The 17,563-nt window shown below is 38.1% G+C and overlaps 3 protein-coding genes across 4 annotated transcripts in view; all 3 read right to left on the bottom strand.

The window, feature by feature from the left end:
• Positions 1-35: 35 nt before the first annotated feature.
• Positions 36-1,442, bottom strand: LOC123871483 (serine--tRNA synthetase-like protein Slimp). The gene has a single exon (XM_045915332.1). It carries the CDS (start codon positions 1,440-1,442, stop codon positions 81-83), a length of 1,362 nt encoding a protein of 453 aa, XP_045771288.1. The 3' UTR covers positions 36-80.
• On the bottom strand, positions 1,432-2,032 carry LOC123871485 (zinc finger protein 593 homolog). The gene is made up of 2 exons (XM_045915335.1): positions 1,851-2,032; positions 1,432-1,769 (listed from the first exon to the last, which is right to left on the bottom strand). Exons 1-2 carry the CDS (start codon positions 1,960-1,962, stop codon positions 1,432-1,434), a joined length of 450 nt encoding a protein of 149 aa, XP_045771291.1. The 5' UTR covers positions 1,963-2,032.
• A 557-nt stretch (positions 2,033-2,589) lies between these two features.
• The window catches only part of LOC123871057 (clathrin heavy chain), a 32,620-nt gene continuing 17,646 nt past the window's right edge, over positions 2,590-17,563 (bottom strand). For both annotated transcript variants that reach the window (XM_045914617.1, XM_045914615.1), the window contains exons 12-29: positions 16,890-17,168; positions 16,404-16,622; positions 15,601-15,743; positions 15,205-15,339; positions 14,801-15,023; positions 14,303-14,477; positions 13,694-13,848; positions 13,084-13,308; positions 12,740-12,980; positions 11,944-12,101; positions 11,202-11,369; positions 10,550-10,699; positions 9,950-10,192; positions 7,813-7,927; positions 7,533-7,699; positions 7,104-7,190; positions 6,755-6,881; positions 2,590-6,232 (exon numbers count right to left, since the gene is read on the bottom strand). In XM_045914617.1, the coding sequence (XP_045770573.1) occupies positions 6,126-6,232; positions 6,755-6,881; positions 7,104-7,190; positions 7,533-7,699; positions 7,813-7,927; positions 9,950-10,192; positions 10,550-10,699; positions 11,202-11,369; positions 11,944-12,101; positions 12,740-12,980; positions 13,084-13,308; positions 13,694-13,848; positions 14,303-14,477; positions 14,801-15,023; positions 15,205-15,339; positions 15,601-15,743; positions 16,404-16,622; positions 16,890-17,168 (3,117 nt within the window). In that variant the 3' untranslated portion in view covers positions 2,590-6,125. The remainder of the gene's footprint in view (positions 6,233-6,754; positions 6,882-7,103; positions 7,191-7,532; positions 7,700-7,812; positions 7,928-9,949; positions 10,193-10,549; positions 10,700-11,201; positions 11,370-11,943; positions 12,102-12,739; positions 12,981-13,083; positions 13,309-13,693; positions 13,849-14,302; positions 14,478-14,800; positions 15,024-15,204; positions 15,340-15,600; positions 15,744-16,403; positions 16,623-16,889; positions 17,169-17,563) is intronic.

A 17,563-nucleotide genomic window follows, 5' to 3' on the forward strand; every position in this document is an offset into this window, starting at 1 on the left:
TAAATTATTTATATATTATATTACAACTGTTACAAGTTAAAAATTAAAGATTTATTATTGTTAAATAAGTTTTATTACATTTATTTAGGTTTCATACTCCATTGCTCCACTCTAAACAGTTCAGGAACAACAAAATCATTGTTTTGTTCCAAAACACAGGCTAAAAACTTGGGTACATTTAAAATTGTACCAGATAAAATGTGTGGGAATTTAGTTTGCTTTTCTTCAGTGTATGTGAACATAAGTCTTTTGCTAATAAAGTCTCCACTCAAGGAGATATTCCCAACTTCCACATAACCTTTGTGTGAGCTTGAATACATTTCTATAGCCAGCCTTAACGATTCCCACATATTTAACTCATTAGCTGGAACCAAACTTAATCGAAAGTGATAACCAAGTTGAGTGTATAGATCTCTAGTTATGTTAATGACTTGATCAAATACTTCATAAAGTTCTGTACTACTCTTCGTGGCTATGAACATCTCAACAACAGAACTTTGACTTGCATGAAGTAGACTACTTTCTTCTATAGGAGAAGGAACATACTGCCTTCCAATTGTGAAATATTTAAGTGGCAATACTTTATTATATAAAACATTTTTAGTATGATATGCAAAAAATGAATACAAGGAACCAGCTCCTGTTAAATGCAATCTGTTGTCTGAATTTCCTTCAGTGTCTTCATTATGATGTAATATAAATGTTGAATCAGGATTGGTATGATCTGTGCCACACCCTTCAATTACCAGGCTTTTAGTAAAGTCTGGATTTGAGAATTGTATAAAGTTTTTCTGTTTTAATATTTTGCTGAAGTAAAAATTTGCTCCCAGTTCAAATACAGCTGCATCACCTAGTAAGTAGTAGTTCTCATTTTTAGTAAAATTTATTAAGTTGTAATCTTTGCCTATTTTTAGATGATTCTTATTATTGGAAGGCCTTGAACTATATTCAAAAAGAATATTTCTACCTCCATCAGGTGTTAAAGGATGTATAGAGTTGGATAGTTTTAGTGACTCCACTATAGCCATTTCTTCAGCTGACCATAAAGGTACCTTAAGTTTTTTTATATTTTCTTTTAATAAAGCTACTTGTATTTTCAACTTTTCAACACTGTCACCTGTTGATCCTTCTTTTAATAGGTTTCCTAATTCCATAGAGACTTCTACTTTTTTCTTATCTAATTCTGTTTTTCTACTTTTCAGTTCTTCGTACACAAACCAGAGGTTCTCAAGTTTATCAAGATTAATCTTTGACTGTCTTTTACGTAGTTCACTCTTTAGGACATCTTTCTGTTTTATACGCTCTGGAAAATCTATATGTGGTGTTACATAAACAAAATTATCTGTGGCTTTTGGCCCATTTATGAACAGAGCTGAAGATCGTTTCAGTATCTTAGGGAGACATGGTTTGTTGGATAAAATATAAGAAGCTTTACACATCATTTTCTTCTGTTTTCTTTTTCTTGTTTGTGTTTTCTTCTAAAACCTCTTCATCTCTGTCAGTGATGTCCTGCTTATCATTATTCTGAGTGACGATTTTTCGCTTAGTGGGGAGCTTAAAGTTTCCGAGGCCCGCGGCTCGTTCAGACTCCTCAATACTATAAGGTTCCAATTCTAAAGCCTTTAACCTCCTTTTATGAACTTTAGTTCTGAAATGTTCTGTCAGCGCTCTATCGTCAATAAAATAGCGGGCGCAGTGAAGACAGTAGTGCTGTGCAGCACCCGCAACATCCAAATTAACGTCCTGATTTAGTAATTTCTCAGCATTTTCTAAAAAAAAAGCATTTTTATACACATAACCTAAGAAAGCAATACCATGTTCTATCATTCAGAAAACCTGGTGTAGCTTACCATCTTTTAGATCCACATCAATTTCGTCAAGGTCTTTCTTTCTGTTACGCACGCGCCAACGCTTTTTCAGATGAGTATCACCGACATGGTATTTTTTACGCTTGTATGGCATAATATATTTCAAAAGGAAAAAGGTTAGAAATTAGAAACAAGACAAGACAATATCAAAATGACAGGAGGGGACGCGATGACATTGGCAGATATTGAAGAATTTTTTGTGATAATTTTTTTTACGCTTATGGTTCACACCTACACCCATTGACTATGGATTCTACTATTACAGCAGATACGGACGGGTAACATTGATATAGTAGCGAGAGTTTTTAAAATGCCATTTAATTTTTGGATTTTTTTGTGGAATTGGTGTTACCAGAAGTTTCTGAATAGCAAATTCTTATTCAAATACTAATTGTTGCCCGTGACGGGAACTGTCTTTTCCGAAAAAAATCTTTCATATAAACCTTGTCCTAGCAATTACAAACACTACAAAAAGTATTATCTAAGGTCCAGTCGCTCTTAAGTTATGGCGTGACCAAGGGAATACTGAATTGTGGTTAGCATCCTATTCCGGGGGTCAGGAGTTTGATCCCGAACACATACTTTTTAACTAGCCAGTGTTGTGCTGTTAAACAATTAAAAATAACCACTAACTTTATAGATGAAAACATCGCAAGGAAACCTCGTCTGTCTGAGGATTCTTTCGTGATTTGATGAATTAGGTACAATGAAAACCAACAGATTAATTTATTAATATAATATAATCTTACTATAATAAAATTCAGGGAAATAGTATCATACACGAATAAATACAATACTAATAATTTTCGGTTTTATATATTATAAGGTAAACCGTTGCAGTATTTACTTATATATTTTAACGTTTAAATTCAATTTTACCAGCGATAATATGTGCTGGGTTTAGTAGAAGTATACGTATATTATTCTTTTCAATATAAAGTAACTTCACACAAGACAAAAACAATCAGTTTTGCTAAAAAAACAAAAGTGTAGATATTATAATAGTAAGTACTGCAACTGCTTTTTTTGCTTTACGTAATAAGAAATTATAAACAATAATGTTAGTGAAGGAATGATTTAAATGAATTATTTTAACAATCACTTAATGATCATTACACTCCGGCCATGATGTTACAGTGTAACAGTATGTGGAGCTTACATTAATTATAAGTATTATTTAACAGCTTTTGGAGACGATGTAAAAAAAAAAGAAACTATTATCTCTATAAAAATTGTTGACAGGTAATAACAAAGGCACCAGAGGACCTCCCTGGTTCAACTATAAGTAATAATCTAAAGTATTATCTAGTGAAGGCATACCAAGGTGTGATAAATGATGCAACGCAAGCAACACGCGTGACTTATACAAACTTCGCACACGCTCGCAAACAAAAATAATCCAAAATAATAACATCATAATGCTACTTCCGCCTAAACTAAGTCTAATCATACCTACGATGATCTTATTACTGTTAGCTTTCCATTTACCAGGAGTTTCGCTTCCTTAATTTCACCTTACATATCAATCATCTACTTTGAAAGCATTATATACATATAACAATATTCATTTTGAAATGTTAATAATATACTTTTGTACATCAAAAGCTTGATGTTTTTTTTCCTTTCTATATGAACGCCAAGTAACTTGGTATTGCACTATTGACAGAATCTCTATTTATTTCGATAAAGCCTTAGCGCTGGTCAGTGGTCATACAATCTCAATATAAATCATCTGAACAAATTTTAATTTTATTATATCAATAAAGTATCAACTATTGAACAATATTGTGTATTTTAATATTTTTTTACTTATACAACATTTTGCTCATAATTTAGAGTAACTTCTTTTATGTATGTTATAATTTAAATAGCTAATAAGTAATCGGACGCGAACGAACGTCGCGACACACAATCAGTCACTATGTACAGACACGCGATAATATCACCTTATCTATGCACCCGTGGTAGTGGCATGTCTAAGCTCTGATGACGTCGAGAACATTGGATACTGCTGTCATAAACATTATTCATCATTTCTTGGGTGTCTAATAGAAGCAAAAACATAAACAATCGCCCAATATGCAAATAATTGCATATTAGCTTTTTATTATCCTAAAAATTATTCTGCTTTTCTAAATTACTTGATATTAAAATTGTTTCCTAATAATTTAGAAGTGATTTTTCAAAATGAATGTAAGGCGCAAAATTTTTAAAGAACGTTATATTGTATCATTCAATAAATATTGGATCATAAACGTTAAATTTAAGTCTCATCCACACCTGCGCACGCGCATAAACTATGCACACAACGCGCATCATAAGAATATTATGTAGGCGTTCGCACGCATATTGTACAAATCACGGGGTGCACATGTCTCGTGAGTTTTTGCTTGGGAGCGCACAGAGACAGTGACGAATTCGATGCGCGTTGGGTGCACGGTTCATGCGCTTATGCAGGGGTGGATCCACCCTTACGAAATAAGCTATTTGCTATAGAGATTCAATCTACTTGCTAATTCAGGTAACACTAGTAACAATTTTAAATTACGTAGCTTTTTATTTTCAGTACATAATATTTAGTTTAGCAGCCTTTGACAAGTGATGCGATTGAATCCCTACAAATAACAACATTAAATAACTATGTATTTATTTAACTCTCTACATCGAATGGTAAGTATATTTTATATTTGAGAGCTATTAGGGTTTAAATAGTTTTGCACAGTTCGACACTCCCATTTAACTATACTGATGGACCCAACCACAATTTTATATTCATTAAAAATTCTCTTAACATTTTCGACACACTAAATATTTTTAAGAGACCAAAATATCTCAAATTATTTATTAGGCCATATTGCATAAGAAAGAAAACCCATTTTATAGAAAAAAAAAAGTTATCTACTATCTAAGGTTTTTTCACCAAATAACGTATTTTCAATCGAAAATGTAAAGAGAATATCGTTCAATGAACAACGGTGACGATTATATTTAATTATAGCTATTAGATAAAGATTTTCATTAAATACTGCACTATGTCGATAAAAATTGAGTACCATGACCTAAAGTGTGGCCATTGTTACAAACTTGTCTCTTAGGGTCGGCGCACATCTGGCGAGGCGCAGCGCAGAGCATTTTTCACTGCCAAATCATTATCGACTTTACACACGTTTACATAATATCGAAAAACAATTGACACAACTAGCCAAGAGTAAAGGGGAAATTCCAAATAGTAACATTGGAATTCATAGTCAAGATAGAGGCTTCTTTCGGGGACTATGAATTCCAGTGTGTTAATTTTCGATATTAGTTCAACGTAATTGGTTAGGCAGAAAAAATATTCTGCGCTATCCCACGCCAAAGCGCCGCGCCTTATAACTGATAGTGATAGTTGATGTCCTAATCAAGGCCATTACACGTAGGGCTAAAATGTTCAGCCGCATTTTGGCCCGAGGGCTTTCAATAATACCGCGATATCTGGTGGGTCATACATCGAATGTCGGTTGCAAAAAAACCTTACTTAAATTTTGAAGTTAACAAACGTGACCGTCCATTGCATCGATCTGTCAAATTTCTAATAAGGTCCCTAAGAAGCTGATAGATTTTTGCTACTTCACGCTTATTTACTTAAAAATTACTAAGGACAAAGCACGACGACGACGCGCAAGGTAACCAGTTCTCAACGCGTGTATGATTTGTAATACAAGGATAATTTCTATTAACTTATACTAAACTAGCAAAACCCACAATTACGCTCCAAATCTGTCCCACACAACCAACTGCTTACCCAATTGCAGGGCATGTTTTTTGTGCAATTTTGTTAAAATTGTGTACAATTGAAATTGTACCTCACTGTGACGAAATAATGTCTGAATTTCAGCGAATTTGTTCTTGTCATCTGAACGTTGTTCATTTTTTTAATGAACTTTTGATAGCGATTGGTAGTTTTGCTCGTGTAGCTGCCAAACTAGAGAGGTGGTTCCTCTGTTCCTTGTATTACAAGACAACAATTAAGACCTGCGCATATTATCAGAAACTGTCAGAAAAAAATTATGGACGCGGCACTCTGCTCATACATTCTGTACTCAAGCGCTAGAAAAATTAACTCGTACGCTTCTGACGTTCGCAGAATGAGTGGGACAGAAAGTTTAGTGATAATATGCGGCCAGGTTTATATGACGTCGGCGTCGAGTCGTGTGAGGTGGTCGCTTCTCAGTAGTGGTAGTCGGCCACGGCCCGCCAGTGCGGGGCGGCGGCTCCCTACATGCCGTAGCCGTGGTAGGGCGCGGGCGACGGCGCCTGCGCCGCGTACGCGTACGGCGACGACGCCTGCGCCGCCACGCCCGGCACGTACGGCATCGACGGACCTGGGGGCACGGGAACAAAATTCGAGTCGGAATCTCCTTGAACATGAACAATATACATTTATACATTATACGCGTTTAACAAACAAACGCGTATAATGTATAAATGTATATTTGTAATATAATGTATACGTACGTTGTATACATTCTGAGAACGCACTCACCATATTTTGTTTCGAATGGATATTATAGAAAAAACTTCTAAATTTACATCTGCTACAACTAATGAATAAATAAACTGTGTCTAAAGTTAAATTGTTTTAGAATTTTCAAACTTATAATCTTATCTTACACACAAAGTTGGCATAAAAGTGTTAAAATAGGAATCTTTCGAGGCTCCTAACTTTTAAATCAATATTTTCGTCAATGTTTTACATATCAATAAACATAGATAATGACAAGACAACCCGATAAAATACTTAGTTTTGATTGTACAATATCAAAGAATGTAGTAATCACCCTCCTACGTCTGTATGAAGAAAGCAGGCTTTTGTCACCTTGAAGCCCGGTATTATGGGCACTTACCGGCGGTGAGCATAAGCTGCGGCTCCATGATCATAGCGGGCTTGGCTTCCTGCTCCGCGACCTCTGTGCTGCGTTTCGCGTCAGCCTCTTCTAACTTCTCCACTTTCGTTGTGAGCTCGCGCACCGTCTGAAAGATGCCAGTTTATATTATAAATCTTTAGTTTTGGTTTTTATTTGAAAATAAAGACCTATTCTTATTTCGACTGCAGGTCCCAGACTTCCCCAAATAACTTCCAATCCAATAAATGAAAAAAAGAGTACACTTGTGAGGCTGTGTTAATGCACACTTTCATGCACTATAATATCTCCTACATATTTATAAAAATAAATTTTAAATCAAAGTTAATACCTGAATGAGGTAGGGCATAGCGAAGTCCATAATGTTATGCCTCCAGGCTAATTCGATTACTACATCAGGTTTCAACAGGTCATAACACTGAAAAAAAAAACAAGTGAGAGTCAGACTTGCAAACAAACGAACACATTTTACTTATTTTAATTTTCATGACGGCCATTTTGAAATTTTGTTGTCATGTAATAGAAATACATATTCTTTGAAAATTTCAACTCGCTACCTATTACGGTTCACGAGATAAATCCCGTTGACAGAGAGACAGACAGACAGACAGACAGTGGAGGCTTAGTAATAGGGTTCAGTTGGCACCCTTCAGGCACACAGCCTTAAAAATTAAACAATATATTATATAAACAATTAAAGCAAGCATAGTCTGATTCTGTTAGATGTCCCACAACAGCTCACAGGTTTGTTCTAAGATACCTGGTAAAGGCAGGCGGAGAAGCACTCGAAGTTGTCTCTCTCGAGGAACCAGTCGAGGAGCTCCTCGGCCACTTCAGGCTGCCGCGACTCTGCCGCGTACTCCATGGCGTCCGCGTATAGCGCGTCCTTCTTGCACAGTTCCACGCTCTGTTTCCACCGGTTGTTGCCTGGAAAGGTAATAAAGGTAAGGATATTGGTACTGATGCTGAGCGCAACTAAAATTTAGAGTATTTGCATCTCTTTCTTATCAAAAATTGCAAGTTGCATAAATAGTAATTACCTTTGTATAAGTAGGCGGCGATTCTTCTAAATTCGGTAAGTTCGTGTTTTTCTAATTGTTGCGCGAGCGCAATGGTGTCGAAGTTGTCGAATGCATCTATCGAAGTTCGTAAGCCCTGAAGAAATAAATCATCGTCAGAAAATGATCTTAGTTTTTACTTCTTCTCAATATTACCTATTATGTTTCGATTATTCAAAATCAAAATCTATTTATGTCATGTAGGACATCTATAGTAACTCTTCAACTATGTCTGTGACTCTACCATCAGTTCGAAATGAAAATTCTAGTGACAAAAGTCAAGAAAAGGCAAGAAACTCCGCAGTTTTACACTAACAATACCACACACCATCCTGTGGGCAACTGAAATTCAAATTCAAATTCAAATTATTTTTATTCAATTAAACTTTTACAAGTGCTTTTGAATCGTCAAAATAATCTACCACTGGTTCGGAATGCTGTTCCTACCGAGAAGAACCAGCAAGAAACTCGGCGGTTGCTCTTTTCAAATGTACAATTTACAATAATATGCCATACTGTATACAAGCAATTGCAGCGCCGTGTATTGCTGGAGCGCATCAAATCCAAGCTTTTTTGTCATTTACATAATCTTCGATTGTATAATAAGCTTTTTTCAGGAGCATACTTTTAATAGATTTTTTAAACTTGTGTAAAGGCAAGTCTAAAATTGATTGTGGAATTTTATTATAAAATATTACACTCATTCCCACAAACGATTTTCCAACTTTCCTGAGGCGGAGCGTAGGATATGCGAGCCTATCACGGTTTCTAGTTTGCCGGTCGTGGAAATCACCGATTTTTTTGTAACTATGAATGTTTTGTCGTACAAAAATTATATTAGCGTAAATATATTGAGAAGCTACTGTAAGAATACCTATTTCCTTAAATTTCTCTCGTAGGGAATCGCGCGGTTTTAAATTATAGATTGCGCGTATTGCCCTTTTTTGTAAAACGAAAATTTTTCCAATATCTGCCGCTTTACCCCATAGCAAGATTCCGTAAGACATAATACTGTGAAAATAGGCAAAATATACAATTTTTGCAGTTTCCACATCAGTTATCTGTCGAATCTTTCTAACAGCGTAAGCAGCAGAGCTGAGTTTACCAGCAAGTGTTGATATATGGGCGTTCCATTGAAGCTTTGCATCTAAAGTTATCCCCAGGAACACGGTAGTTTCTTCTACTTTCAACATATCATTATTTACCATTAAATTAAAATCATTTGCCGTCTTAGTATTGGGCAATGCGAATTCGACACACTTAGTTTTCTTTGCATTTAAAAGCAAATTATTAACAGTAAACCAATGAGTAACCTGCGATATGGTTCTATTTACATCGTCAAAATTATTATAATTTCTATCGACTTTAAAAATCAATGACGTATCATCAGCAAATAGTACAATATCGCAAGTATTTTGGACGAAATATGGTAAATCGTTTATATATACCAAAAACATGAAGGGACCTAAGATAGAGCCTTGTGGAACACCCATTAGTGAGGCTGATCCGGATGACTTCACATCATTTACACATACAGTTTGTATACGATCACTGAGGTAGGACGCAATGAGACTAAGCGCAGAGTCTTTGATTCCATAGTGGTTCAATTTAGCCAAGAGAGTCTCATGCGCAACGCAATCGAATGCTTTAGACAAATCACAGAAAATTCCAATAGCATTCTGTGAGTTCTCCCATGCATCGAATATATGCTTTAAAAGCATTGCGCCCGCATCGATTGTTGATCGACCTTTAGTAAAACCATACTGCTCCGAATGAAGTAATTTATTCAGATTAAAGTGCTGGATCAGTTGGTTGAGCATAATTTTTTCAAATATCTTGATAAAAGTCGGTAAAATTGAGATTGGCCTGTAATTATTTGGGTCAGTTTTACTACCCGATTTAAAGCTTAGTTGGTTACTCCTATTGTGCGCAGATAAATGCCAGCACAGTGAGCTTGTCAATTTTAACTATGTATTAGAAAACTGATACATGCAAAATGTGTCAACTATAAACAAACAAACTTCTCACGAAGTTCTTCTAGCTAGCGCGACATATTTCGATTGATTATTGCGATTTTTTCGTACTCAGGTAAAAAAAAATTATCGACTTTAGAGCTCACCTGGTAGTCCTCTTCGTCTATAAGCAGGGAGTTGAGAGCTTCGTTAACAGCCTTGTTGTTGAGACTCTGCACTGACCGCAGGTACGCCTTCACGAGCTGCAGGTGGCCTGCCTTGGTGAAGAACGCGACCGCTCGCGTGTGGTCCATGCGAGGCGCCAGCACCAATAGTAAGTCGTTGAGGAGAAGGGGCTTGTAGTCCAGGTAGAATTGAATGGCTTTGTAGTAAAGCTCCATGTTCGCCACCTGTGAATGTTTGAACTTGTTGTGAACCTGTGGTGGTCATAATTTTATTTCAGTTCTAGCTATGTAATAAAACAGGTTTGAAAAGGGCCAGTCATTATTGGAGGCTAACTGCCCCTTTGCGCAGCCCAGGCTTCTTATCACTAATTTGTTTGTGAAGTTCATATAGTTTAGCTATCAAACAGGTTTAAAAAGACCATACATTGCGAGCCAGACTGTCAACTATATGTCCACCGCTGGAGATAGGTCTCTCGTAGGAACTTCTACACGCCGCAGTCTTGCGCCATCTAAATCCAGCGGCTTTCAGCGACTCGCTTGACGTGGTCCACAAGTATGCGGGTCACAAGAGGCGTCCGTTACCTTGGTGATGATGTCTTTGAAGTGTCCCTCGCGCCAGGCCTCGGTGGGGTGCTGCATCATGGTGAGCGCCGCGTTGTCGTACTCCTCGTACTTGTCGTACAGGAACACCAGCTCCGACCACAAGTGTGCGTGTTCTGCTGCGCGGAGAACCTGAAAAAAAAAAAGTTTTTATTGTACAAACACTATTTTGAATACAAGCCCAAAGTCAATGAAAAAAAGTTTAAGATTATTTTGTATCTTTTATTGATTTATTAAATTAAGCAAAACACAAAATGGCATTACAGATAACTGTGATTTTGATTTAAAAGTAAAGCACACGTCTTGGTCAATAAAATAGTAAATCACATCACACTAATATTATAAAAGCGAAAGTTTGTGTGTATGTTTGTTACTCCTTCACGCCAAAACTACTTGATGGATTTGGCTGATATTTGGAATGGAGATAGATAATAGACGATGGATAATAGATAAAATCCTGGATTTTACTTACTTAAGGCTACTTTTTATCTCGGAAAATCAAAGAGTTCCCACGGGATTTTGGAAACCTAAATCCACGCGAATGAAGTCGCGGGCATCAGCTAATAAATAATCCTGAAAACTGATTTTTCACATAGCAGAATTTTTATGCGCAGCGACACTATGTGCTATGTACCTTTGGTATGTTAACTCGCGACCAGAACAGCTCCAAGTGTTCGCGCATCTTGACGGGCTTGTATTTGGAGTAGAGGATGGCCAGCTCCGTGAACATGCCCATGTGAGCGCGCTCCAGGCCCAGCGCGGCTTCCAGCAGGCTGATGAGCTCGTCGAAGTGGCCTCGGTCCTGAAACAAATATTAAATGCTATTAATATACAGAATAAATATATCTTTATTGAAATTTGAAAGGATTTCTTTCTAGCTATGATATCTATTTTTCATCTTTCAAATCTATTGTGAAAAAATTATTCAATTTAATTCTACTCTACCGATAGTCACAATGTATACGAAACTGGTCTTTATAGTACAGTGGTCTCGTGTATTCAAATGAAGATTGTTGTTTGCTATACAGTTACCAGTCGCAGCTAACAGCAGCCATACACGGACTACTCAAAGACCTTTTTACATGATGACATGTATACACAAGTTCTGTTCAGATTTTTTTAATTAAAAAAAAAACGAAATATAATAATCAATCGTCTCCTAGAGTGCGCGGCCATGGAACAACGAGAGCGCCATTTGAAATCCCCAACCTCGCTCCATGAAGCCCTCGGCAACCTGGGCAGTCTACTCGACTTCTGGAGCGAGCTTGGATGGCTGGAGTGAAGACTTCGACGGGGAAGGGCAATGCACGCACAACAGAGACGTGCGGAAACCAGCCCAGAGAGAAGAATGAAAGAAAATCAATCGTAATCGGCACCTGGTAGTAGTTTATAAGGTCCTCGAGCTCGTCCGCGTGCACGACGATGTGCAGGCCGCACATCTGCGCCAGGCGGAACTCGCCCGCGTCCACGCACGCGAAGCACACTTCCTTCCACGTCCGCGTCGAGTTGGCTTTGCGAGCGCTGTCCACAGCACCTAGCCAATAATAACAACCGGTTATACATCCATCACGCAACAAACTGTATGCATTCACAACTAAACATAGGCTTATAGGCGCGCCACCACACACGGTCCTTCACCTTCCCCATCTACTCATTTCCTGTCACCTTTGTCGCAGGTCCAACGGGCTAGAGGTCGTACCACTTGCGCCTACTGGTACGCGGTCTTCACTCTAAAACACAATGACAGCGCCATCGGTTCTGCAACACCCTCACACCCTCTAGAAGGCTTACGGCCTTACTGGTGACGAAGCGCTGGTCAATTCTAAGTTTGAAACATCGGCGCAAAGTTGCCTGTCTATCGGTATTCTACAAGATATAATATTTCAGAGTGTATGCCCAAGAACTTTTGATCTCCTCCCTCACCTTTCTACTACTGCAAGGCATTGTCAAGGTACTTTCAAATCAAGAGAGAATAGGCATCTTCTAGACAAGCAGTCATCATCGCTAGCCAGCAGGTTTGATAGCAGCTAATCAGTAATCTATAAATAGAAATTTTGAAAAGTTGGACATTAATTTGTCCTCAAAGCAGCGGTCGCCGATCGATGTCAACGTGGTTGAGCCCTCCTTAAGTTCGGTTGGTATTTAATCTGTTATCTATGTAAAAAATCTTACCTTGAAATTCCTTGAGATGCACCAATGTGATAGCTAGGCGCGCGAAATTGCTGACATTATTGTACAGCAACTTGGCCGCGTTGTACATTTTGTCCTCGAAGCAGCGGTCGCCGATCTTCTGTATGTCGGCATGATTGGGCCCCGAAATGAATTCCTCGAGGTCGGCCAGGCGGCCGGTTCGAGCGTATGCGTAGATGAGTTCCGATTCGATGTACGATTCGCGTGCTTTCTTTCGTGCCATCTAAAAGAGGGGGATTTTGCGAGTTAACGGTCATCACATCTTCCTTATGAAACAAGGTAGGGCTAATACGCCAGTTACTTCATGTAACTTTGAATAGACCAACCTGTAAATACCGCACGAGGTCATCCCAAGACTGCTGTTTGGACGCCGTCTCCACCACGTCGAGGTAGGCGGAGGGGTCATCCGCCTTAATGTACGAGTCTATGGCCTCCTTCACGAGGCCCTGCTGCAGCTGCGCCTTGGCGAGTTGCGACCACACGCCGGGCTCGTTGCAACGTTCCGCGAACTCGTACGCGCGTTTCAGATCCTTCACTTGGTCGATTAGAACCTGTAATACAATGTTTAAACTATCGTAGTGATTTCCAGTTTAAGTATAGTGTCCCAGGCTCAACCGCGACGCACAGCGAACAGACTCCCTATGAAATTGGACCCCGGATGGGCTCGAAACTAGTTGGCCTTACATCCACTAAATACGTGTAGTTGGAACATTCTTTACCTGTAATGCAAGTGTTAAAACTTTTGGATTTCTTTCAACAATTAGTTAAGATTTTTGCATATAAGCAATGAAGTTGTAAGGCTTTGGTCCTTTTCGATGATTAGTTACAATATATTTAAAAAACCTTTAAACTTATTTATTAGGTATCTATCTATCTATAATAGATTATAGATAGTTTTGTAAAGTATAAAATTAGTATAATTTTCAACCAACTTACTTGAATAGCAGAGGTGTTGACGTCAAACTTCTTGAAGATAGCAAAGGCCTCCTCGTACAGCTCGTTGTTGATGGCGATATTAGCTATATCCGGTGCGTCGTAGTTGTCCAGCCGGTTAATGTATTCCATCACCCGGGTGCGGTCCGCCTTTATAGCTGAACAAACACGCAATTTACAAGTTTTCAAAAAATACCGACTGGAGTTTGCACTGCAACCCGTACACTAAACTAAAGCATATAAAATCCGCCATTTTGATCTTTTGAGAATTTGTATCCAGTGAAACTCGCGCGTCAAGATGAATCTAACAAATTAAACAAAATCGGTGGAGCCGTTGGCTAGTTCTCCTTTTGCCACAGTTTGGCAAAAAAATGTATATAACGATATTACAGCAATTTCCGAATATCATCATGTCCATTGCAAATTAAAGCTACCAAAATTAGCTGTTGGTAGATTTAAACCATTACTTAATTACTAGATTTTACTATTTAGATAGTGGATTACGATTTTTGCAAATTCCGTCAGAACTCTTCAAGTAAAGTAAAGAATAAAAAGTAATGTCATATGTCTGTATCTTCTAAATGCAAGATCTGTACCAATTTTTGTACACACCTGTCAAAATGAGCAAGTTCTGCAGATTCCTGTGGTCAGAGAACACGGAATTGTCGAGCACAATCTTCTCGAGCAACTCAATCAGTTCATTGGGCAGATCGGCGGTCATGAAGGCTTTTACCGTCACCGAAATGTCTTCAGGGTCTTGAGTTTCTGAGAGAGCTGTTTGCACTACCTGCAGCAATATAAAAATGGATAAATATTAAAAGAGCAAGTTTTAGGGGACTTTTAAGTCTGTAACCATCATTATTGTCAACCCATAGATGTTGACTGCTTGACATAGGTCTGAAAGAGGCCTTCTCGAAAGCTATATATCACAGGAACTCTGCCTAGCGCCTATTTGTTGGAGAAAAACGTATTCACTCAATCTGTACGACCAGCATTCATTTGTTTACATACTTTACTTTGCATCCAAAGTATGGTTAATCTAAAGACAAATTAATAAAAAGATTCTTATTACTATAATTGTACATGTATGACATAATTACAATTCCTTACCTGGTCAATAAGTTGTCGCTTGAATGGGTTGGATTCGGACAAAACCTCGAGCCAGAGGTCCTGGTCGCGGCGTCGCACGAGGTACCGCGCCTGCGTCTTGAACAGCGAGTTGTCGTTGCAAACGGCGATCAGCTCGCGATCGCATTGCCCGCGCTCGTACGCCACGCACGCGAGGTGAGGATCGCGCTTTTCGCAGTAGCGACCGACGACGCGCGAGTCGTAGCTATAAATATATACTTTAGTTTTTTTTTTTTTTAATTCTCATATCTATATGACTACGAATGACATAAAACTAGACCTAATCACAATCACGAATCTAGAACAATTTTTACGTAAGAAACTAAACAGTATGTTACATTACTGTATCATTTTTTTCACAGAATAAATTTTTTCGTGTCACTTACAATTGATTTTCCTTGAGGAACCGTTCAGGATTATTGTTGGAATCGATATAGATCTTCGCGAGGGCATTGTGCGTCGCTGGCTCGTTGCAACCCTCGTGGACGCGGGTTTCCAGCCATGGGAGGAGCAACTTCAATCTAAAAAAATATAATTACATAATTAATGTGCATTTAAATGTACACTTCTAAGTGTATATACATTTATACTTGTACAAATGTGAATTTCATTTTACATAATGAAAAATCCAGTAAGATTATTAGAATGTTAGAATAATAACGAAATATTTAATGAGAAAAAAAGTACTCTAATACTGCTAAGCAAAACCAGTCTCAGTGGCGTCAAAAATTGGACACAAGCGCAAACATTGTAACAGGCAGCGTGTTTTGTGTATTTCTTACCTATTCCTCTTCTCCACCTCTGCAACCAGCTCGTCGGTGGAGAACTGTCCGCGCACTACCAGTATCAGGTTCTTTATGATATCTTCCGCGCAGTCCACGTCAAGCAGACCGCCAACCACGACAGGCAGGCGAGATGGGTTCACCTATAGTTACAATTTTAATGTAAAAGAGGTTATGAAATTGGCGTTTACTTTAGTTTGACTAGTCCTTTGCGACAGGTTCAAAACAAGCTTCAGTATAATAAAGTTAAATGACTCATGAAAAAAACAATAAAAATATTTTCATCTTTAGTAAGAAAATCAATACAATTTTTTTTAATTTTAAATATTGTGTTATTTTACCGACATCAGAATAAAGTACATTAATTACACATCCAAACAAACCACCTTCAATCATTCAAACAATATTCCTTTGATGAACTTTGAACCCCCATATAAACCACAATTTTAAAACACTTATAAAAGTTCAACCTAATAATATGAGGCATCTAACTCTACAAAATAAGGTATGTTTAAAATCTCTTGAACCCTGATAAACAAGGTCACAAAGTCACAAGCAATTGCAGTAATTTCAAATAAAGATTAATCATCATTATGAAGATCCAGTTGAAGAGCTATCCATAGACACAAGATACCATATATCCTGCAGGGCAGGAAGTTGTAAGTTTTTATATTATTTCTTGTCTCAGCTCACGAGTCTCGACACAGTTGACAAGTCTGCTTAGATTCTTAACTCTAAAATCTAAACCAGTAGCAGATAAGCCAAAAATAACTAAAAGAAGTAGTTGTTTGGTTCTTACTCACCTTTTGCACGTAAATCTCGATGTATTTTTGGAGACTGTTTCTATACAAGTAGAGCACGAGGTCGTGCACAAAGTCGAATCTGTCGCAAACGATGATAAGAGGCAGCTGGTCGGGCAACTTGGCTTCTTTCAGGAAGTTCTTGACACGTTCAGCGTTGTAGCAGTTGGATTCGCGACATATGCGCTCCACTTCTTTGATTTGACCGGTCTTGCAGGCGGCCTGTATGAACATAATAAGAAATATTTTATTCATCAAAAACTTGTCTATCAAACCGGAGCTGAAATGGTGGCGGATAGATTGGCAATGGTCTATAGAGCCCTGAACAGCCACCAATGCCAAGAAGAATGGTTTAAACTAGGAAAGTCCCTATCTCACGGGCCAATGAATATCATATTCTAATGGTACACATTCATTAAATAAGTATTGGACATGATAAGATTCTTGTTTATTAAGAAAGAAAACTTTTAAACAAGATTTTCAATTTACCTGAATGTACTTGAAGTGAACTTCCGAATCCTGACTGAAGTTGACAATAGACCCGAGGAAGTAGAATAGACCCTCATAAGTCTTGAAGCTCTCAAACAACTCGATCAGAGCCTTAGTAGTGAGTTGTTCGTGGTATTTGGTCGCGATCTGTACGCAAATCTGCAAGTTCTGGCGGATGTTGGCTTGGAGCATTGCTTTGAGGCACTCGAGGGAATCTTCCACTGACAGGGTGCCGAAGTAGCTGACGAGCCAGTCTGCTGATAGCAAGTGGGTGTGTACCTGAGGAAATACATTTGAAATAAATAAATAATCAGCAACTACCGTTTCTAAATAACCATTAATGAACCGTTGTGCCAGATCTTTTTTTCTATGCACATGCAAACTGTGGACAACTTGATTTGGTGGTTTTCTCACTAGATTTCAACATTCAATGGGTGGATCAACAAATTCCCAAAAGGCCGGCAGATACCCTCGGGGCCTTTAGCCGAAAATCACATCTAAGAGCCTGCCCAGGTGATGCAGACGCAAAAAAGTAGAAACACATTAAATTCGACCCAGAAGTTTTTCAGGATAGTTGTGATACTGATGCCAACCCCATTAAAATTAACCCAGTAGTTTTTCGGGAAAATCGCAACAAAAACACATACAACTTCTAATACCAAACCCCTATACTA

The sequence above is a fragment of the Maniola jurtina genome, chromosome 13 (assembly GCF_905333055.1).
Source record: "Maniola jurtina chromosome 13, ilManJurt1.1, whole genome shotgun sequence".
Lineage (NCBI taxonomy): Eukaryota > Metazoa > Arthropoda > Insecta > Lepidoptera > Nymphalidae > Maniola > Maniola jurtina.